The 22,698-nt window shown below is 41.8% G+C and overlaps 1 protein-coding gene across 4 annotated transcripts in view; it reads left to right on the forward strand.

The window, feature by feature from the left end:
• The window catches only part of pkn1b (protein kinase N1b), a 57,372-nt gene extending 36,557 nt beyond the window's left edge, over positions 1 to 20,815 (forward strand). For 3 of the 4 annotated variants that reach the window (XM_034127091.1, XM_034127090.1, XM_034127087.1), the window contains exons 7-22: positions 147 to 341; positions 1,870 to 1,979; positions 2,864 to 3,007; positions 4,037 to 4,112; positions 7,320 to 7,461; positions 8,617 to 8,698; positions 13,664 to 13,746; positions 14,456 to 14,528; positions 14,766 to 14,857; positions 14,951 to 15,127; positions 15,277 to 15,339; positions 16,582 to 16,658; positions 18,153 to 18,295; positions 18,995 to 19,102; positions 19,225 to 19,305; positions 19,937 to 20,815. In XM_034127091.1, the coding sequence (XP_033982982.1) occupies positions 147 to 341; positions 1,870 to 1,979; positions 2,864 to 3,007; positions 4,037 to 4,112; positions 7,320 to 7,461; positions 8,617 to 8,698; positions 13,664 to 13,746; positions 14,456 to 14,528; positions 14,766 to 14,857; positions 14,951 to 15,127; positions 15,277 to 15,339; positions 16,582 to 16,658; positions 18,153 to 18,295; positions 18,995 to 19,102; positions 19,225 to 19,305; positions 19,937 to 20,140 (1,850 nt within the window). In that variant the 3' untranslated portion in view covers positions 20,141 to 20,815. The remainder of the gene's footprint in view (positions 1 to 146; positions 342 to 1,869; positions 1,980 to 2,863; positions 3,008 to 4,036; positions 4,113 to 7,319; positions 7,462 to 8,616; positions 8,699 to 13,663; positions 13,747 to 14,455; positions 14,529 to 14,765; positions 14,858 to 14,950; positions 15,128 to 15,276; positions 15,340 to 16,581; positions 16,659 to 18,152; positions 18,296 to 18,994; positions 19,103 to 19,224; positions 19,306 to 19,936) is intronic. The other variant, XM_034127089.1, reaches the window with a different exon arrangement.
• Positions 20,816 to 22,698: the final 1,883 nt, after the last annotated feature.

Consider the following 22,698-nt stretch of genomic DNA (forward strand, 5'->3'; position numbering starts at 1 on the left):
ATCTTCTTTTAGATGTTTCTATGTAAATGGCCATGGTACAAGTGAAACCGGCTGCTTTGCTGCGTCGTCCTTTTTTCATACCTGTGTGACTTTTTTTGGAAGCGCTTATCAACTTATTTTAATCTCCATGTTCTCCCCCCCCTCAGGCACCCTGCAGGTGCACCTTCTGGGCTGCGTGGGGCTTCTGGAGGGGGTCCCGGGGCGCAGCAGAGGGTCTCCGCTCTCTCTCCCCTCCTTCACTGCAGGAGACGGACGGTCCTCCTTCAAACTGAGCGGGCTGTACAGCCGCAGCTCCTCCAGCCTCAGCCTGAAGATCCCCGGGAAGAACGACGAGCTCTCCTGTGAGTGGGGGGGGGGGGGGGGGCTTTTATTGTCATTTGTACATAGCTACAGTGTAGATATATTAATGAGAAACTTAGGTCACAGGCTCCTCCAACAGTGCAACATAATAAAATAGTGAAATATTGCAAGGAGAGTCTATATACAAGTCATTGGAATATGATATATTAGATAAATAATGTGTAAGTAGCAGCCAGATGAATGTTATGGATGTCCTTTCAAAAGTTCAGGTGTTTAACAGTCTGATGGCCTGTGGGATGAAACTGTCCCTGAGTCTGGTGGTTTTAGACCTGACACTGCGGTACTCTGTGGAGTTTAATTTGAGGAAAAGTAGCAATACATTGTAAATATACTCTGTTACAAGTAAAAGTCCTGCATTTAAAATCTGACTTAAGAGAAACTACAAAAGTATTGGCATCCATATATATATTTAAAGGGGACCTATCATGCAAAATGTACTTTTTGATGTCTTTTATACATAACTATGTGTCCCCGGTGTGTCAGGGAACTCACGCAGCGTCAGAAAATAAAACCCTCTCTCTTTCCCTCCGTACCCAAATCTCTAAAAACGGGGGAACAACGGAGCTGATCCAGATTTGCGTCCGATATGACGTAATATCTGAAATGTGGACCCACGGCCCTATCAGAAACGTTGCTATCAGAAACAATGCCCGACTGTTTTGGATGTAATATGGTCGGTGTTTACATTAGCATCGCTAACACTCAGAGCTAACCTGTACTGGAGAGCATGTGTGTGAAGAAGCAGGAAATAAAAAGGAACTCACCTTGTGGTATAACCGGCAAGAGAGAAAGCCTTTGAGCTCCATACTGTTTCAGAAATAACCCTTGATAATCCATGATATGGCGTTTCATCACGGCAGTATTTAGTTTAGACAGTAGCTGCAGGGTCCCGCATGAGCTCAGACCCCTCCTTTTTTATTTTGTAAAGCTTTATACCCAAAATCAGCACTTTTGAAACAGGAAGTGAAATAGAGGGATATGAGGCATGGCTAGAATGGGTGATCTGTTTGGTATTTTGAGCAAAACACTTCATAGACATGTTTTTTATATATTTGTATATATCTGAGACCCATGCTATTGCCTAGAAATAGCATGATAGGTGACCTTTAAGTATCAAAAGTAAAAGTACTCGTTAATTGTAATTGCCCATTTCAGAATCTAATTTCCCCGGCATAAATAAAGATTCAGAAAGCTTCGGCTGGATAATTTATCCAATCAGAATCAAGTTTATTGCTTTGGTATCTGGTGGTGCGAACATAAACAATAATACAAAATAATCTTTTATCTGACGTCCAGCGCTCCGTCTTTTCACCTCTGTTCCTTTCTCTGTCTCGATCCTCCTTAGCAACGGTCATTACAGTCCTTGACAGCGGTCTGTACTACTGTATTAACAACGTGTCACATGTTCCGAATTGACCAATCAGAATCGAGTATACAACCAAGCCGTGTAATATATTGTAATATGGACTGATCAGCATGTATTTATGTGTATTTCCTGGTGTGTTCCAGCGGAGGTGAGCGCGGTGCTGAAGCTGGAGAACACGGTGGTGGGGCAGACGCTCTGGAAGACGGTGGGAGATCAGGCCTGGGGTCAGACCTTCACCCTGGACCTGGAGAGGGTGAGACTCAGCACACACACACACTGTGCATAGTCAACAAAAATAGGTCCTATCGTCTTCTCCTAACCACTCTCCTTAACCTCAGTGAGAAATGTATTAGGAGAGGTGAGAGGAGAGTTCATCAGGACTTGAGAAAAGAGACTTCACTGAAACTGGGAGACTTGTGCAATGTTTTTAGTGTTTGTTGATTGTTATGTACCTGGAAATTAGCTATTGGCAAACATCTGGCATAATTCATCTCTTCTCTTTTCTGAGATTAATGTATTTGTATGCATGGTCCTTGTTGAAATAAATACATAATAACATTGGGAGACTCTGATGGAGGTTATTCAGTCTGCCATAAGGAAACTATCATTTTCTATCTATTCTAACTATCATATAATTTTAATGGACTAAAAGCATCTACACATTTCACAATCAGAATAACTTTATTAGTCCCACAGAGGGGAAATGTACATTTGTTACAGCAGGAAATATGTTGGTTTCCTTGGCAGGTTATGGCATAATTTGTAAAATACTGAATAAGCAGAGTAACATGATCTGTGTTTCTTGGCCACAATCAGTTATTTCCACTAACGGCCAAATGGTGGTCACTTTAAATGTTGCTGCCACAAACAAATATTGCGGGATTACATTATGTCCTTTCCTTTCGCAAAGGATGGTCCATTGTATCCTTAAGGCAATAACAAAGGAAGCATTGAAGCTCATTTCCTATTACCTAGATAATTCAAATCTCTCTTATCATGGCTGACACTTCCTTGTCATTTCACACCGTTAGGAACATCCTTAGATTATTCAGCCTGAGAGATTCACCGTATGCAGCACCATCGATCAGACCCTCATGTTGTGTGTTGTTGTGCTGTTTTTGTTGTTGTTGTGATCAGTCCAGGGAGATGGAGATCGCGGTGTACTGGAGAGATTTCCGCTCCCTGTGTGCTCTGAAGTATCTGAAGCTGGAGGAGTTCCTGGACAACCAAATACACCGGGTGCAACTGGAGCTGGAGCCTCAGGGGGTGCTGCTGGCTGAGGTACACGCACGCACACACACACACACATGCACGCACACACACACACACACGCACACACACACACACACACACACACACACACTGACAGACACAGACACACATGCACACACACACTGACAGACACAGACACACACGCACCACACAGACATGCACACACACACACACTCACTCACTCACTCACACACGGACACACACAGAGACACACACAGAGACACACGCACACACACACACACAGACAGACACAGACACACACACACCACAGAGACACAGAGACACACACACACACACACACACACACTCACTCACTCACTCACTCACTCACTCACTCACTCACTCACTCACTCACTCACTCACTCACTCACTCACTCACACACGGACACACACACACAGTAAACACACACACACAGACACACAGACACACACACAGACTCACTCACTCACTCACTCTCACACACACGCACACACTCACTCACACACGGACATACACACACAGTAAACACACACACACACACAGTAAACACACACACACACACAGTAAACACAGACACACAGATGCACACACAGACTCACTCACTCACTCTCACATACACGCACACACACACACACACACAGTAAACACACTTAAAAAGGCCATAAAAATGATTTTTTAAAACTGTATAAAAAGTCAAATGTAAAAAATATTGACCTGCAGGCTCCCTCAACAAAATGGTTGTCTCCGTGTCAAACAAACGTTTATGAAACTTACTAGTACTTATGTATTTGATGTCGTAGAACAAAACGTCATTACCTCTTCAGCTTGTGTTAACCACAGATCTTACTTCAGAATAACAACCAAACACACATTCAGAAAACCAATGACTTGGAGACGAGCGAACAGGAAGTGTTAAAATGTCATTGTTTTAGGAATCATTGCTATTACACTTTAGGGTATCCTGTATTTGCATGAAACACACTGGTAATACAAAGAGACAGGAGTTGTGTTTTTTAACTCAAACAAACACTTTGTTGAACATATTGTTTTTATTTCAGGTGATTTTCTTCAACCCTGTAATAGAGAGAGGCCGAAGACTCCAGAGGCAGAAGAAAGTTTTCTCAAAACAGCACGGTAAGTTTACACACACTCTTCACACACTCTTCACACACTCTTACCAAACATTTTTCTCTGCTGAGGAATTTGTCTCCTCTAGAGTTCCTGCTGGTCTCATTACACTCAGAGACAGATTCAATAAGACCTTAGCATAGTCCACATTTAAGTCATAAAGTCTCTACTTTAAAGAGTCCTCTCCTGCTGATGTTCAGGTGTATATCAGTATGTAGTGTCTCTACTTTAAAGAGTCCTCTCCTGCTGATGTTCAGGTGTATATCAGTATGTAGTGTCTCTACTTTAAAGAGTCCTCTCCCGCTGATGTTCAGGTGTATATCAGTATGTAGTGTCTCTACTTTAAAGAGTCCTCTCCTGCTGATGTTCAGGTGTATATCAGTATGTAGTGTCTCTACTTTAAAGAGTCCTCTCCTGCTGATGTTCAGGTGTATATCAGTATGTAGTGTCTCTACTTTAAAGAGTCCTCTCCTGCTGATGTTCAGGTGTATATCAGTATGTAGTGTCTCTACTTTAAAGAGTCCTCTCCTGATGATGTTCAGGTGTATATCAGTATGTAGTGTCTCTACTTTAAAGAGTCCTCTCCTGCTGATGTTCAGGTGTATATCAGTATGTAGTGTCTCTTCTGTGACATGTCTCCATGATTTAATGTTCAAAAAGCTCTTTATTTTTCTCATACTGTCTGTGCTGCAGCACCTCTTTTCACCCTCTGTCTGAAACCAGAGCCCAGTCTGCTCTGATTGGTTAGCTGGCCGGCTCTGTTGTGATTGGTCAACCGCTTATAGATGTCCCGCCCCTTAGCCTATCATGTAAATGTATTGTGGTGCCATATACATCCACAGAAACCTATATAACACACTACAGGAAAGCCCAAAAAGCACAATAGGGCCTTTTTAAATGATATTCAACAACCATATATCTGTCATGCTAACATAAACAGTTTTACTCAAATATCAAAATGTGCTGAAGTGGCTCGTACACAGTGTGTTACTAGGAAGAGGTCAGAAAGAGGATGTAATTATGCTAACCTCAGCATCAGTATCCTGTAGCTTTAATGATGTAATTGCGCTGAGCTGCAGCATGACCTGTTTGCATTTCCTGTTAATGTTTATATTCCCACTTCCAGAAAATACCACAGGCCATTAACACTGTATCTGCTGCGGCATCTCAACATCTGTGGCTTCTGAGTACTTTAAATAAGAAGGGAATACTTATACAGTATATGTAAAGTACTTCATGTAGGTTGTCCGATTCGAAGAGGCCCAACAGGCTGGGATAACTCCATCAAATAGTAGAAAGAAAGCAGATAAGATAAGAAGTACTTTATTATCCCAATTAGGGAAATGTTTGCGTTGCAGCAGCATTGTACATAAGAGAAATTAAAAGACTCTCAAATAGAAATAAAATGGTACATCGAGTAATGGTCTTTAATACGCGTTAAGGATTCCAGATTCAACCCCAGCGACGACTGTTTTAAATGTTTGACCATTAATCAGAGAAGGCAAAAGTACACACATCCTTTACTCAGGTAGAAGTACAGATAATCGTGTTTAAAAATGCTCTGGTGAAAGTAGAAGTACTGACTAAACTTCTTTACTCAAGTAAAAGTAAAGAGGGCTTTGAAATGTACTTCAGTAAAAAGTACCCATAACTAGCAGCTGTTTTAAAGAGTACCTGACCTCCCTTTATATTAATAGAACAATAATGTCATTGTTAGCTAATGAATGTTTCCATGCTGAACAACGGCAACATGACAACGTTTTCATTGGTCCCTCTTCTTTAGAGAAGACCAGGAAATGATGGATACACGGATCGTGTTCAAATCAATAGGCACGCAATGACTCTAAATAATAATGATCACGCCACCAAACACACATTCAAACTAAAGGAACCAGCCTGTTTGGAAAATGTAAGAAGTAGACAGTACAGGTATTTGGGTTCAACATGTAAGAAGTAGAAAGTACAGGTATTTGTGTTCAACATGTAAGAAGTAGAAAGTACAGGTATTTGTGTTCAACATGTAAGAAGTAGAAAGTACAGGTATTTGGGTTCAAAATGTAAGAAGTAGAAAGTACAGATGTTTGTGTTCAACATGTAAGAAGTAGAAAGTACAGGTATTTGGGTTCAACATGTAAGAAGTAGAAAGTACAGGTATTTGAGTTCAAAATGTAAGAAGTAGAAAGTACAGGTATTTGTGTTCAAAATGTAAGAAGTAGAAAGTACAGGTATTTGGGTTCAACATGTAAGAAGTAGAAAGTACAGGTATTTGGGTTCAACATGTAAGAAGTAGAAAGTACAGGTATTTGGGTTCAACATGTAAGAAGTAGAAAGTACAGGTATTTGGGTTCAACATGTAAGAAGTAGAAAGTACAGGTATTTGGGTTCAACATGTAAGAAGTAGAAAGTACAGGTATTTGTGTTCAACATGTAAGAAGTAGAAAGTACAGGTATTTGTGTTCAACATGTAAGAAGTAGAAAGTTCAGGTATTTGTGTTCAAAATGTAAGAAGTAGAAAGTACAGGTATTTGGGTTCAACATGTAAGAAGTAGAAGTACAGGTATTTGTGTTCAACATGTAAGAAGTAGAAAGTTCAGGTATTTGTGTTCAAAATGTAAGAAGTAGAAAGTACAGGTATTTGTGTTCAACATGTAAGAAGTAGAAAGTACAGGTATTTGGGTTCAAAATGTAAGAAGTAGAAAGTACAGGTATTTGTGTTCAAAATGTAAGAAGTAGAAAGTACAGGTATTTGTGTTCAACATGTAAGAAGTAGAAAGTACAGGTATTTGTGTTCAAAATGTAAGAAGTAGAAAGTACAGGTATTTGTGTTCAACATGTAAGAAGTAGAAAGTACAGGTATTTGTGTTCAACATGTAAGAAGTAGAAAGTACAGGTATTTGTGTTCAACATGTAAGAAGTAGAAAGTACAGGTATTTGTGTTCAACATGTAAGAAGTAGAAAGTACAGGTATTTGTGTTCAAAATGTAAGAAGTAGAAAGTACAGGTATTTGTGTTCAACATGTAAGAAGTAGAAAGTACAGGTATTTGTGTTCAACATGTAAGAAGTCAAAGTAAAAAGTCGTCAGAAAAATAAGTAGTGGAGTAAAGTACTGATACCAGAGAAATGTACTTAAGTACAGTAACGAAGTATTTGTACTCCACTACTTCCCACCTCTGCCATTAATTGATCTGTTTGTATTCCTCTGTGTGTTTCAGGTAAAGCGTTCCTGCGCGCCCGGCAGATGAACGTGGACATCGCCACCTGGGTCCGCCTCCTGAGGAACGCCATCCCCAGCGGCAGCAACGCCCCGTCATACACCCCCAACTTCACCAGCAACACACACACTCACAACTCAGGGTGTGTGTGCCTGCTACTCTGGGGAATAAAGGGATTTAAAGAACAGTTAATTATTACATATTATATTAAGGCACCATTTTCTGGTGAGAAATTAGGCTTTAAGTTGAACAAAATAGATAAACAAAAATGCTGAAAAATAATAATGATAATAAAAAATGATTGATAATTATTATTGATGTATAATAATATGCATCTAATAATAATAATAAATAAATATATTTGATATTACTTTCAAACACTTAAAATATACAGGATAAATTCCACAAAAAAAATGAAAAACAACTCAATTAATATATAAAATACACAATATTGATTACCTATTAAAGGGTTTGAACAGGTGTGTTTAGATTTGTAATAAAGACAGACAGGTGCATTCCCCAGGGGCCTCCCTTTTTATATATGAAAACATCCTAAAGAAATGTTATTATAATTATCTGTGACATGTTTATGCATATTTAAGTGAAGTTAAATGAAGAAACACCTTTGTTTTATGGTTGCTTTCATTACATTTGCCTCGGATTTATAAGGCAATATATTTTAATGTTTTCCTTACACGTGTACGTACGATATTCCCAGGAGAACCGTAAGTGAATTTCGTCAACAGTAAACCAACATAGTGGCCACAAAAGTTGATTTAATAGTCTGAATATCTAGTAATCACATTAAAACCTCTGCTATTGGCAAAGTGAAAGCCTTATTGTGCATGAGGAATGACACATTAATTAATCTTCCACAGCGTTGAGTTAGTTTCAGCAAAAGCCTTTTAATCTGTTCCCTGCAGCAGAGAGTCTGATTTATTTCTGTGTGTGTGTGTGTGTGTGTGTGTGTGTGTGTGTGTGTGTGTGTGTGTGTGTGTGTGTGTGTGTGTGTGTGTGTGTGTGTGTGTGTGTGTGTGTGTGTGTGTGTGTGTGTGTGTGTGTGTGTGTGTGTGTGTGTGTGTGTGTGTGTGTGTGTGTGTGTGTGTGTGTGTGTGTGTGTGTGTGTGTGTGTGTGTGTGTGTGTGTGTGTGTGTGTGTGTGTGTGTGTGTGTGTGTGTGGTGTGTGTGTGTGTGTGTGTGTGTGTGTGTGTGTGTGTGTGTGTGTGTGTGTGTGTGTGTGTGTGTGTGTGTGTGTGTGTGTGTGTGTGTGTGTGTGTGTGTGTGTGTGTGTTTTCAGAGAGATCTCGGTGGAGAAGCTGAGTCTGGGCGGCGACTCTCCTCCCAAAGCGGACCAGAGAGACGTGGTGGACGCTGCCTCGGTGAGTCTGAGACGGAGGATCTGGCATCTTTTTCTTAAACAATACATACAGTTTCAATTACAAAGAAAACAGGTGTGCAGGATGTCCATTTTTTAACCCCCCCCTACAGAATAAGTCAAGACTAATAGTACAATTTTTTTTAAATGATAGACAAACAGACGGTTGAAATCACAGCACAAAAAACTAAAACAAAACAACAACAACAAAAAAGACATAACAAGGTCGAGATAATTGTTAGTCATGGTTGACTATTGTAAATCAGTTGGGGAAGAGTAGGCAGTTTCAAACGTTCCATGTACGTTACAAATGGTTGCCATGTCCTATAGAATTTACAAGTGGAGCCACCCAAAGTACACTTTATTTTCTCCATGTGTAGAAACTCTCCCACTGGACATGAGAGTGGGAGACGCCTCCTGCTTCCACCTCATAAGTATAAGTCGTCTAGCAATAGAGCGGAGCAGGGATGACGTATTTACCCTGAAGTAAGCTGCTGGTTCCCTCGACGAAAAAGCAATGGGATTTCTCCATGGGATTTTGGAAAATAGCTCAAAATAAGATCTGTGGAAAACGAAGCTGTTTGATAAATGCACGTTTTGTTCAGCCGGATAATCTCCACATGTCTACCCTACTTTTATCATTTTCTAATCATAAATCTAATCGCCAGAAGTAAAATGATAACGTTATGCTATAAAGGAACTACAGCCGAGTACAGCTGCACGACTTCAACGTCACGCCAACTTAAAATCCATATTCAAACATACAGATTCTAAATGGAGTTGAAGCGTTTGTTTGAACAGTTAGCAGGAGGCAGGTACTTGCTTTCAAGCAGAACAGGGCAAACAAACTTAGAGGAGTGTTTACGTGTTCGGCGTAATGACGTACAACGTCCTCCTCAACTTCTGTAGTCCTATTCAGCCACTTGGTAACAACCATCGTTTTTCAGACACGTAAACTCTTCAGAAATCACCAGTGGGGTCACTGCTGATGGATTTAATGTCGTAGAACAAAACGTGATCCGTCTCTTGACTTTGTGTCAAACACAGACCTTATTTCCAGCTATTTTCCAAAACCCTATGGAGAGATCCCATTGGCTCTGAGACGAGGGAACAGGAAGTGGTGAAATGCTGACTCACTTCCGGGTTTTAGGACTCGTCACGGCACCACTCTATTAGGGAAGCAAAAGCAACAGCGTTTGAATAATGTCTGGAAGGCCCAATCCCAAACCACGCACTACACCCTACCCCTACACACTACCCCTCCGTTTGCGCGTTCACGCGGAGGGTCCGCCACATTAAGTGCTGTTCCAAACCAACGAGTGTGGAGCGGTGTGGAGGGGGAGTGGGCTATCAAGCCCTCAAACAGCGAGTCTGCAGCGGTGCTGACTGGAGACCGGTCTCTACCTGACCGGAGTCACGCTGTGTGTGTCCGTCAGGAAACACGCTGTTTACAAGTAGTTCCAGCAAACATCCACTGATAAACTGCGATGTTAACAACCTCATGATAACCTCATATTTTTTTAACTTAGGATCATACCTGTGTTTAGTCTAGAAAAAGGTAAATGTGTGCATTTTATTATAAAGTTGTGTATATTTACAGACTGTTGCAAAAACTAAGAAGCTTATAAACATCAGGTTTAAAACTAAAAGAGCTTTACAAAAAAGTAACACAATGAAAGATGTTTGGAGTTTTATTTGAGTTCTTAATTTACATTTTTTGTCTAAGAGAAGCTGATTTGAAACCGTTGTTACATACAGTTACGGCATTTCCTGTTTCTGCCGGAGAGAGGGGAGTTTGTCCCAAAGCTTGCCGCTGTATTTACTCCCTCCATCTGACAGGGGGGAGCCTCGTTGAGCTACGAGGGTCACTCCACGGAGTTCACTCCGTCACGGAGGGGTAGTGTGTAGGGGTAGGGTGTAGGGGTAGGGGGTAGGGTGTAGGGGGTAGTGGGTAGGGTATAGGGGTAGTGTGTAGGGGTAGTGTGTAGGGGTAGTGTGTAGGGGTAGGGTGTAGGGCGTGGTTTGGGATTGGGCCGAAAGGACAATGTCGTCCGGGACGACTGCAATAATTGCAGTAAGAGGAGAAGGGGTACATTTTACTCTAAAGATCTTAGAAAACGTATCAAATATAGATGTCCAATAATGATGAAGATGTGGACATGTACAGAAAGTATGAATGAGGGACCCTGTTACTGACTTACAGAGATGGGCATCTTTAACTCTCCTGTTACCGCTCTGTTTCTCCTACCTGCCTCAGGAACAGAGATCCAGTCTGTTCTGTGAAACCTGACACTGGCAGAGCGGCAGGAGGAGGAATAATTAGAGAACAGGGAGGCAGATTTAATGAGACATAATGAGACATAATGAGACATAATTGGACGGAGGGGAGCTTTAATTTGATCAAGGGCCAAATCCGTGTTAGTATCCCCAGTGAGGAGAACACAAAGTCCAGAGGGTGATGAAGTGAGGGGAGTGGAAAGGTTGTTGTGGCTTCCTTCCTTGTTCATCTATCAAGCCACTAGACGCTTTAAACAGACATTTTTTACTCGTTTTCTTTCCTTTATAATACTTACAGTTGAAGAGTTGCTTGGCCTCCGATGGTTTTTAGATGATGTTATTCGATGTGTTTGCTCAAAATAAAATAACTAACTTTTACACATGCAACAAAGAAAAGAGGCCTTTACAATATTCAAAACAAATAGGCAAAAATAAAATAACAAACAACTTAGGTATTCTTTCTGTCTTGATAAGGCTTATATAACTTAATAACTTAAAGGGTAATTGTACGGTTAAAAACTGTTCCTCGACGGCGTCTTTCTAGCAGGTTGCTGCCCATCACTGTCACTTTAGAGGAGGCGCCGTGGGAATTGTCTTTTATAGTGTGTTGACTACAGACGTCACAATTAGGCCACGTTTACACGGAGACGAAACGGAGACGAAACGGAGACGAAAACTAACCTTAGTCCATATAAAAAAAAAGTCTTCAGTCCAAACGGAATCGGCTCAAGAAACGTGTCCGTCCGCACGAGACCGCTCGACCCGCTGGAGACGCTGTAGTACATATGCCGGGCCTGTAAGTGGCGCTGTACTCCCGCCACAAAATACACCAGAAGCAGCGAAGAAGACCCCCCGAGCATGGTTGCCATGGTTGCCTGGTTGCCCTTCTGTTTAGTCTCCGCGGTAGATTTTAGCAACATGTAGTTCATGTAATTCTCCATGTCCACTTGTTGCTGATGGTTGTGGTAGAGGAGCTGTAGATTTTGCACTAACATCTGTAGCATGGTCAGTAGCGTCTGGAGCACGAAAGCAACCCTGTGATCCGCCATTGTTGTTGTTGTTGTTGGCGAAACACATCAGCAATGACGCGGGTGACGCGAGGGTGAGCAGCAGAGGTGGGGAGAGGAGGGGCTATGGCGTCATCGTTATCAGGAAATGATCGTATAGGACGTAGACACGGAGCCATTTGGCCCCCCAGAGCGCTCCGTCCGTAGATCTACCCACCTTGGGAGCCGTTATCGTTTGAGGGCTCCGTTTCCGCGGTTCCGTACCCAAATCTCTAAAAACGGGGGTACGACGGAGCTGATCCAGATTTGCGTCCGATAAGACGATCAGAAACAATGCCCGACTGTTTTGGACGTAATATGGTCGGTGTTTACATTAGCATCGCTAACACTCAGAGCTAACCTGTACTGGAGAGCATGTGTGTGAAGAAGCAGGAAATAAAAAGGAACTCACCTTGTGGTATAACCGGCAAGAGAGAAAGCCTTTGAGCTCCATACTGTTTCAGAAATAATCCTTGATAATCCATGATATGGCGTTTCATCACGGCAGCATTTAGTTTAGACAGTAGCTGCCGGGTCCTGCATGAGCTCAGCCCCCTCCTTTTAGATTTTGTATCCTTTTTCCTTAAGCTTTATACTCCAAATCAGCACTTTTGAAACAGGAAGTGAAATAGAGGGATATGAGGCATGGCTAGAATGGGTGATCTGTTTGGTATTTTGAGCAAAACACTTCATAGACATGTTTTTTATATATTTGTATATATCTGAGACCTATGCTATTGCCTAAAAATAGCATGATAGGTGACCTTTAAATGAGAGTAACCACAGCTTATTACACCTTACTTTTTTTTAAAACAGACCAATTTGAATTATCGTCAGACTAAATGTCACAATTCACTGCACCCTCCTAACGCCAAAATGCCCTCTTGATTACATATTTTTTTATTTGTCTAATAGATTATTGTCTTAGTGTTACTCGCGACCGTAAGGTCAGTTTAATTTGAATTTTGTAGACCGCAGCCTCAGAGCAGTTTGAGCTCAGAGAGTCGGGGATCAGAGGAACAGATGGCGTGTTCAGTGGGGTCGAAGTATTATTGGATTAATTACTCTGATATTTTTGAGAGAGCTAATTAGAAGCGAGCGGGGGATCGAGTCTGTTTGGCCTGAAGGTCGTTAGAGATGTCAGCAAACCACTTCTCTCCTTAGTTTTGTTATTTTTCATGTTCAAACGTTCAAAACAAACACGATAAAAAAATTCCATAAGTAGGACCGAAAAGGACAAAATTGTAAAATTCAATAAAACACAAACATATGATCATAATCTGTTTAAAACATATAAAAATAACCAAACAAATAAATAGAAGCATAAGAAAAGACCAATAGAAGGGGAAGGGGGTCAACAGACATTTGCTAAATTGAATACTAGGTCTTCCTTTAAAAAATGTCTACAATGGATAAAAGCTGCTTGTCCTATTGTCCTTCCAATGCAGTGAAGCTAGAACAGGAGAAATAAGCCCTTTTTCGCTAGATTTGTTAAAAGATTAGCGTGGTAGTTCTGAATACGCTGTAGTTTCTCTGTTGTATATTAAATAACCCGTAGATGATCACAGGAATGAGCCTTTCAGCGTCTTGTTTATTTAAAAACTGAACAATATTTTGTATTAATTTGTCTCCTTCCTCTTCGTCAGGAGCAGACGCCCGTCATCGAGTCGACGCCAGATATCCACGCTCAGCAGCCAATCAGATCACTGTCACACAACTCTTTACGCAGGTAGGTACACACACACACACACACACACACACACACACACACACACACACACACACACACACACACGCATCCATATAGTCAATAGCAGAGCAACACATAACACACACGCACACACACACATACACACACACACATCCATATAGTCAATAGCAGAGCAACACATAACACACACGCGCACACACACATACACACACACACATCCATATAGTCAATAGCAGAGCAACACATAACACACATTGCACACACACACATACACACATACATACACACACACACACACACACACACACACACACACACACACACACACACAGAGATTGGAAGCACACCTGAACCTTTATTTTTGCATCTTGGCCAACACATCTTGACTCCAGCAACACACACACACACACACACACACACACACACACACACACACACACACACACAGACACACACACACACTATGCTCCTGTGTTGTAACCTGTTCTTTCAGCATGTGGTCGCAGAGAACTGCTGAGTCATCGTTAATTTGGATCACAGCATATGTTGCCCTAAATAACAAATACTCGGCTCTGCTGGAAACACAGAATAATCACTGTAAGAGTCACATGATGAACAGAATTAGCATTTTTTTATTACAAAACAGGACATTTCGACATGTTGAGTGTATGAGAAACATTTAAATATGACATTATGTTTCATGCAGTGCCTATAACCTCTGTTTCAGAACAAGCAGAGACCCTCTCTCTCTCACAGACTTCAAACTGGTTGCAGTGCTCGGCCGGGGACACTTTGGGAAGGTACACTTTATTTTTTTAAGCAGTTTTTCTCATTGAAAAATCCCTGCTTAACCCACTTTACATACCTGCTCAGCACCAAATAGCAGACATAGCCAGTAATCATCCAGCCAGTTAAACTTAAGTATTTGTTCTTAAAGTTTTAAATCTTCAGTAGGAACAAAAGGGCAATGTGGAGAAATGAACTAGCATGTTGTCTTTTTCATTTGTTGACATTTACTCAATTAAAAACCTCCCCAGGTGTTGCTGTCAGAGTACAAACAGACGAGCTCTCTGTATGCCATCAAAGCTCTGAAGAAGGGAGACATCGTAGCGAGGGATGAAGTGGAGAGGTAACAAATCTCTCAGTGACCTCCAGCAGTCTCAGCTATCCCATAATAACATCTCACTGCAGTAACCTCTGCCCCTCCCCTGTGTTTCCTCAGCCTGATGTGTGAGAAGCGGATCTTTGAGACGGTGACCGGCTCGCACCACCCCTTCCTCGTCAACCTGTTCGCATGTTTCCAGACGCCGGAGCACGTGTGTTTTGTGATGGAGTACACGGCGGGGGGGGACCTCATGATGCACATCCACGCAGACGTCTTCTCCGAGCCTCGCGCTGTGTGAGTCCAGTGTGTGTGTGTGTGTGGAAAAGAGGAAACTAGACGAGTGTGAATCCATGTATCTGTGCACGCATTAATGTATGAGGCGTCAATATGTAGTAGTGTAGTAGTATTTCATTGTGTGTTTGTGTGTGTTTTTTATCCAACAGGTTCTACTCTGCGTGTGTAGTGTTGGGTCTGCAGTTCCTTCACGACCATAAGATTGTGTATCGGTGAGTAGAAGCATATAGAACGGTGCAGGGATGACGTATATTTGTCGGCAGACCCGGATGCATTGCAAGGGCTTCCTTTGACAAAAAGCCAATGGGACTTCTTCATTGGATTTTGGATTATTGCAGAAAAAAAGCCAGAAGTAAAAAGCTAATGTTAGGCTATAAAGGGACTACAGCACGGTCACATGACTTCACGTCACCACCGCTAAGCTAAAGGTGGCTAATGTTGGGCTATAACGGAACTACAGCACAGTCACATGACTTCACGTCACCACCGCTAAGCTAAAGGTGGCTAATGTTGGGCTATAAAGGGACTACAGCACGGTCACATGACTTCACGTCACCACCGCTAAGCTGAAGGTGGCTAATGTTGGGCTATAAAGGAACTACAGCACGGTCACATGACTTCACGTCACCACCGCTAAGCTAAAAGTGGCTAATGTTGGGCTATAAAGGAACTACAGCACGGTCACATGACTTCACGTCACCACCGCTAAGCTAAAGGTGGCTAATGTTGGGCTATAAAGGAACTACAGCAAGGTCACATGACTTCACGTCACCACCACTAAGCTAAAGGTGGCTAATGTTGGGCTATAAAGGGACTACAGCACGGTCACATGACTTCATGTCACCACCGCTAAGACGTCACCACCACTAAGCTAAAGGTGGCTAATGTTGGGCTATAAAGGGACTACAGCACGGTCACATGACTTCATGTCACCACCGCTAAGCTGAAGGTGGCTAATGTTGGGCTATAAAGGAACTACAGCACGGTCACATGACTTAACGCCACCACCGCTAAGCTAAAGGTGGCTAATGTTGGGCTATAAAGGAACTACAGCACGGTCACATGACTTCACGTCACCACCGCTAAGCTAACGGTGGCTAATGTTGGGCTATAAAGGGACTACAGCAAGGTCACATGACTTCACGTCACCACCGCTAAGCTAAAGGTGGCTAATGTTGGGCTATAAAGGAACTACAGCACGGTCACATGACTTCACGTCACCACCGCTAAGCTAAAGGCGGCTAATGTTGGGCGTGATGACGTTTAGTCGTCTCATTTAGACACTTGTTAGCAACCACCGTTTATAAATTCACCAGTGGGGTATTTACTTACGTAATTTATGTGGTAGAACAAAACATTAAAATCTCTTCAGCTTGTGTCATTCAGTCGTTCCTGCACCACTCTGCATTGTACAACACCTGATATCTGACAAAATCTCTTCTTTTTCTTTCCAGGGATCTCAAACTGGACAACCTGCTGCTGGACACACAGGGCTTTGTGAAGATCGCAGACTTTGGGCTGTGTAAAGAAGGTTAGTGTCTAATATGTATTTATTTATTTATTTATTTATCATACTGGCCATCTACAAACCCTGATAAAGAACATGTAAACATTAATTTGATGTTAATCAGAATACTTTATTCATCCCGGGGGAATTTGGGTTTTCTTATTATTATTCTATATATCTTTTGTTTATCTTTACAAAAACACAAAGAGTTTCCAGTGTTTGTGCTAAGCTAAGCTAACCGGCTGCTGATTGTAACTCCCTGACATTTTGGAAATTATGCTTTATTGCAAACTGTTCCTGCAAGTCAGAAAGATATTGATCTTCAGTAAGAGAAAATAAGGGTTTACTGCTGATGGTCATTTCTTCTGTAAGAGGGAAAGAAAACAAAGATGTGAAAAAATATCTGGAGGGGGGAGATAGACAGCCTCCTCTTTGTATCTGGGAACAATGGGCTTAATGGGAAATGTTACAGTTAATAATAAGAATAAGTAAACTTGACTTAATGAAAATGTACGGTCCCACTTTCTTTAGATTAGATTAGATTCCTTTATTGTCACTAGTACACAGAGTTCAGCGAAATTCCAAGCATTACCGATGGTGCAATCCCACATAACAGACGGTATAAGTATCATTTTGACAATACAAGCTAAAAACTTTTAATATATAAAGTGACTATAAATTGGACCTATGATACATTGAACAGTACGCTTACAAAACAATACAACATTACCATACAAATACAAGAACAATACGGTCAAGGCAGTAACAAATGTACACAAGTCAATAAGTAAGCTATTGTTCATGTATTTATCAGTGCAGTTGATAATTACAAAACTAGAAATAAATATGTGTTCTATAAAAACGGTATGAGGTAGATCACATGTGTCAAACTCGAGGCCCGGGGGCCAAATCAGGCCCGTGGTGGATTTAATTTCGACCCACAGGATAATTTCTAATTATTATTAGATCTGGCCCGCCGGTATATTGCACGCACACCTTCACTCAATCCTGAGGAGCTCCTCCGCTCAGAGCCTGACCCCAAACATTGATGAACTTGCACCCAAGATGAGATGCCAAGTATCTGGCTTGAACTAGCATCACAGAGCAGCACACTGAGTTTACATGGATGTTTCCTTCTGCACTTTGTTTCTTGAGACAACAGGGCATGTTTGGTTTTCTCTTTGAGGGAAATAGTTTTTTTGAAGCTGTTGTTGGCCTGTGGAGAAATGTAATCATAAGAAATGACTCTGCAGATAGAGCCATAAGAAATGAATGCAACTGATTATTTAATGTTTAATGTTGTTTTTATAGGCAATAATTTAAGCTGTGTTAGTTCCAGGTTTAATATGTGCAATAAGTTCATTTCAAAAAGTTCTACAATAAACATTGAACCAGTCCGGCCCTCGACTAGTACCCATTTTTCAATTTTGGCCCACTGTGTATTTGAGTTTGACACCCCTGAGGTAGAATATAAAGTGCAGTCTCTTACTTGTTACTCTCTCACTTTCTGTTCTTCAGGAATGGGTTTTGGGGACAGGACGAGCACTTTCTGTGGGACCCCTGAGTTTTTGGCCCCGGAGGTTTTGACGGACACGTCGTACACCAGAGCCGTGGACTGGTGGGGGCTCGGGGTGCTGGTGTATGAGATGCTGGTGGGGGAGGTGAGAGGACAGAGATGGAGGAGGGTTTTTTTTCTTATAATTTATTTTTCACAGACATTACCTAAATAGGACATACATGGAGATGCTTACATAACTGCAGCTGTTGTACATCAGGGTTAATCATTCATACCCTCATTGGACACTAAAAAGACATTACATTTCCTGATGCTATTCATATTGTGCAAACATTATCAACATATTACAGACATCATCATTCCCCCGGAGGAGTTTTTTTTTTAATAACTATTTACCTTGAGGGTCCAAGGACAGAGGGGGTCGTGTTCATATTCTGTACAATCTTTAAAGTCCTCTGAGAGAGATGTAACATTTGTGATATTGGGCTATATAAATAAACTTTGATTGATTGATTGATTGTCTATCAAATATGCTGAGGAAGGGATTTATTTTGTGTTTTCATCCATAGTACAGCAAGCAGGTGGTTAGCTTAGCTTAGCATTAGACAATGTCTTTCATTTTTGTAAATCACTTTGAATTGCCTTGTGTTAAAAGGTGCTATATAAATAAACTTGCCTTGCTTAAAGGATGGAAACACTCTTGCAAAGGCAAAAAGAAATCCACCAACCAGCTCCTTTTTGAAGCTAATCCATTACTTTGATAGATCTTTGGTATGCATCCCTACAAAAGCACAGAGTCTACAATATGTGCTGCACTCCAGACTAATGTGTGTGTTTCCTTCAGTCTCCGTTCCCAGGGGACGATGAGGAGGAGGTGTTCGACAGCATAGTGAACGATGAAGTGCGCTACCCTCGCTTCCTCTCCACCGAGGCCATCGGCATCATGAGACGGGTCAGAACTAACACTCGATTTCATTAGACAGTTTGACTGTTTGTGCTTTTAATTGTGAAAATATCCACATTTAAGTCACTCATAACGGATGGATTGTTACTTGTTGTTTCTCTGTTGTTTAGTTGTTGAGAAGGAACCCTGAAAGACGTCTGGGCTCCGGAGAGAAAGACGCAGAAGATGTGAAAAAACAACCTTTCTTCAGGGTGAGTTTGTCTCCCACACTACATACTGATATACACCTGAACATCAGCAGGAGAGGACTCTTTAAAGTAGAGACACTACATACTGATATACACCTGAACATCAGCAGGAGAGGACTCTTTAAAGTAGAGACACTACATACTGATATACACCTGAACATCAGCAGGAGAGGACTCTTTAAAGTAGAGACACTACATACTGAAATACACCTGAACATCAGCAGGAGAGGACTCTTTAAAGTAGAGACACTACATACTGATATACACCTGAACATCAGCAGGAGAGGACTCTTTAAAGTAGAGACACTACATACTGATATACACCTGAACATCAGCAGGAGAGGACTCTTTAAAGTAGAGACACTACATACTGATATACACCTGAACATCAGCAGGAGAGGACTCTTTAAAGTAGAGACACTACATACTGATATACACCTGAAGATCAGCAGGAGAGGACTCTTTAAAGTAGAGACACTACATACTGATCCCACCTACAGGAATCATCATGTCGAAGTGTCTCTTGGGTAAAGATACTAAACCCCTAAACTGCTCTCATGTCTGCAGGATTGAAGTGAATGTAAGTCAGTTTGTATAAAAGCATCAGCTCACTAACATGTCTTCCTGTCCTCAGAGTGTGGACTGGGAGTCTCTCCTTCAGAGGAAACTCCCGCCTCCATTCCTCCCGACCATCGGAGGGAAAGAAGACGTCAGCAACTTCGATGTGGAGTTCACCGCGGAGGCTCCGGCCCTCACGCCCCCCCGAGAGCGCCGCACGCTGTCCCTCAAAGAGCAGGACCACTTCAAGGACTTCGACTACGTATCTGACCTCTGCTAGGGGGTCAAGGTCAGCTGAAACAGACCTTGAGGACTCTGAGAAGTGACTCTTGACGGACCCTCTGGAGGCAAAGGGTCTCTCTAACTTCATTTGTGGATCACGTGGCGTTTATTTCAATGTGTCACGGATCTACTGACCTCCAGAGATCTGCAGAACCGTGACAGGAAGCTGTGACGACACCGGAGAATAATCCAGATTAAGTAACAAATGGAAGATGATGGTGGATCCTGCTGAGAGCCTATGAATCACTGAGTAAAAAAGAGATGTTTCTGAGTTTCTCTTCTCTCTTTTTGTCCCTTTTATCATCGCTATGTGTTGCTGCTAAGTGTGTTTCCCTGCCTCAGTGAATGTATCAGCTGCACCACCTGGACTCAAACACAAGGGGGAACCAGAGGGAAGAAGAAGTGCTGATTTCGCACAAATAAGAGTGAGTATTACCACAGAAGGAGGGTGCTCATCGTCGTCTCCTCGGTCCACTCTCTTTCGGTACAACACAGATTTTTAACTACAATCATTTTTCAATGACTTTTACAGTTTCCTTTTTTGTGATTTATAGTTTGTATTCCCCCCCCCCCCCCCCCCCCCCCCCCCCCCCCCCCCCCGTCTGTGTTCCCTCCTCTGTCATTTGCTGGTGAAATATGTTGGACCTGTGACTCAGTAAAGATGTGAACCCAACACAGAAGCAGTGGTCACTTTATTGTCATATTTTTGCAGTTTTTCACGCAGTCATAAATTATATTTTGAGCTCGATTTAACCCAATATATGTCAGGAGGGTAAAGAGCTGATCCCCTGACTTCTGAAGCTCCACCATGAGGTTGAAATGTGGGTTTTTAGTGAAATGTCTTGTCGTCTTTTGGGGTGGATTTCTGGTTCAGACATTGACGTTAACCTCACAAAGAACTGATCGCCATCATTTAGTAAAAAATTTCAATTAACAAATACTTTGCTTTATGATAAATCTCCTGCAAAACTATTTTAGACCGACAAAAACAAGACATTCAAGGACTCACTTTGGCTTTTCAGAAACTGGGATGAACTTTTTTAACGTTTTCTGTCATTTCATAATGCAGGCAGGTAATTTGATACTGAAAAACAATATTTATTTGCAGTATCTCAGAGAAGGGCATCTTATAATTCCTGATTTTATCTCAAACATTGAATGGGCCATAGAATGCTTTTTGGGGTTTTCCCTTAACTGTAGCGTGTTATATAGGTTTTTTTTATATAGGGAGTTTTTCTCCCACACTGAACTGCCTCCATTGGACTCCTTTGTTTACTTCCTGAACATAATGACATCACTATGTTACACTTGCGCTTCTTTTGGCTTGCTCTCTAACAAATGATACGTGATAAGCCAAGGGGCGGGACATCTCCAAGCATTTGACCAATCACAACAGAGCCGGCCAGCTAACCAATCACAGCAGACTGGACTCTGGTTTCAGACAGAGGGTGAAAAGAGGTGCTGCAGCACAGGCAGTATGAAGGTTTCTCATTTCTATAATTCCCCTCCTCGACTCCTATCCTCGACTCCTAGTCCCGCCCACAGGAGATGCGAGCAGAGGAGTCGAGGAGGGGAACCGAGGAGAGAGGAGGGGAAGCAGCAGGCGGTTAGAGAAATGAGAACTCCTCTCCTCTGAGCGGTCATTTTAAAGAGACGTCCGTTAATGATGACAGGAGGCACAGCACAGAACTGTGTTCAACTTATAGATTTACTTTTAATTCATTCACAGTGCGGTATAATGACACAATAACAGGCTACAGATGTGGACATCTATACACACACACACATATATTTATGATTCTGAAATTGTATATATATATTTATATAAATATATATATACAATTTCAGAATCAAACAAGTATAGAGAGCAGAGCACTCTCATAATAACGTAACACTAGAGACTGGATATACCCCCCCTCTGTGTTCGCTACAATGGGGAACTGAAATTACGGGCCAAAAGTTGTATTTACAAGTATTAAAAGTAAGCATATAATCAGGCTACAGCCGTTGTGTATTTTATTTTGTGAAGCACTAAATGGTTTTAGAAAAATATCTCTTTGTTTGTAGATATCTACTAATCTAAAGCAAATAAAGAGAGTAGCCTGTTATACTGAGTGATATATATGATACACACTGCTCTGCTTTCTGCACGGACCTCACAGCTGTTCTCTCTGTAAACATCGCGTCACGATGAAAGCAGTTACTAAAATAATATCCAGGGGATGCATGCAGAGCTGTCATTGGCTGAGATCAGTCCGGCCGTGCGTCACGTCTCTTTTAAACATCTCTGTTGCCGGAAATACATCCGTGGAGGACCCATTAGTGTATCCTCGATCATAGCTCCTCCAGAGAGCCTCCTCGATGCTCGGTCCTCAATGTGCATTTAGAGAAATTAGATGTCCTTCAACATGGCGCGCTGAAATCCATTTCCGGGTCACTACCGGAGGAGTCGAGGAGGGGAAATTAGAGAATTGAGAAACCTTCTATGAGAAAAATAAAGAGCTTTTTGAACATTAAAGTGCTGAAGATGAGCACAACATGGCCCCTTTACATTCT

Source organism: Trematomus bernacchii, unplaced genomic scaffold, assembly GCF_902827165.1.
Source record: "Trematomus bernacchii unplaced genomic scaffold, fTreBer1.1, whole genome shotgun sequence".
NCBI classification, from domain to species: Eukaryota; Metazoa; Chordata; class Actinopteri; order Perciformes; family Nototheniidae; genus Trematomus; species Trematomus bernacchii.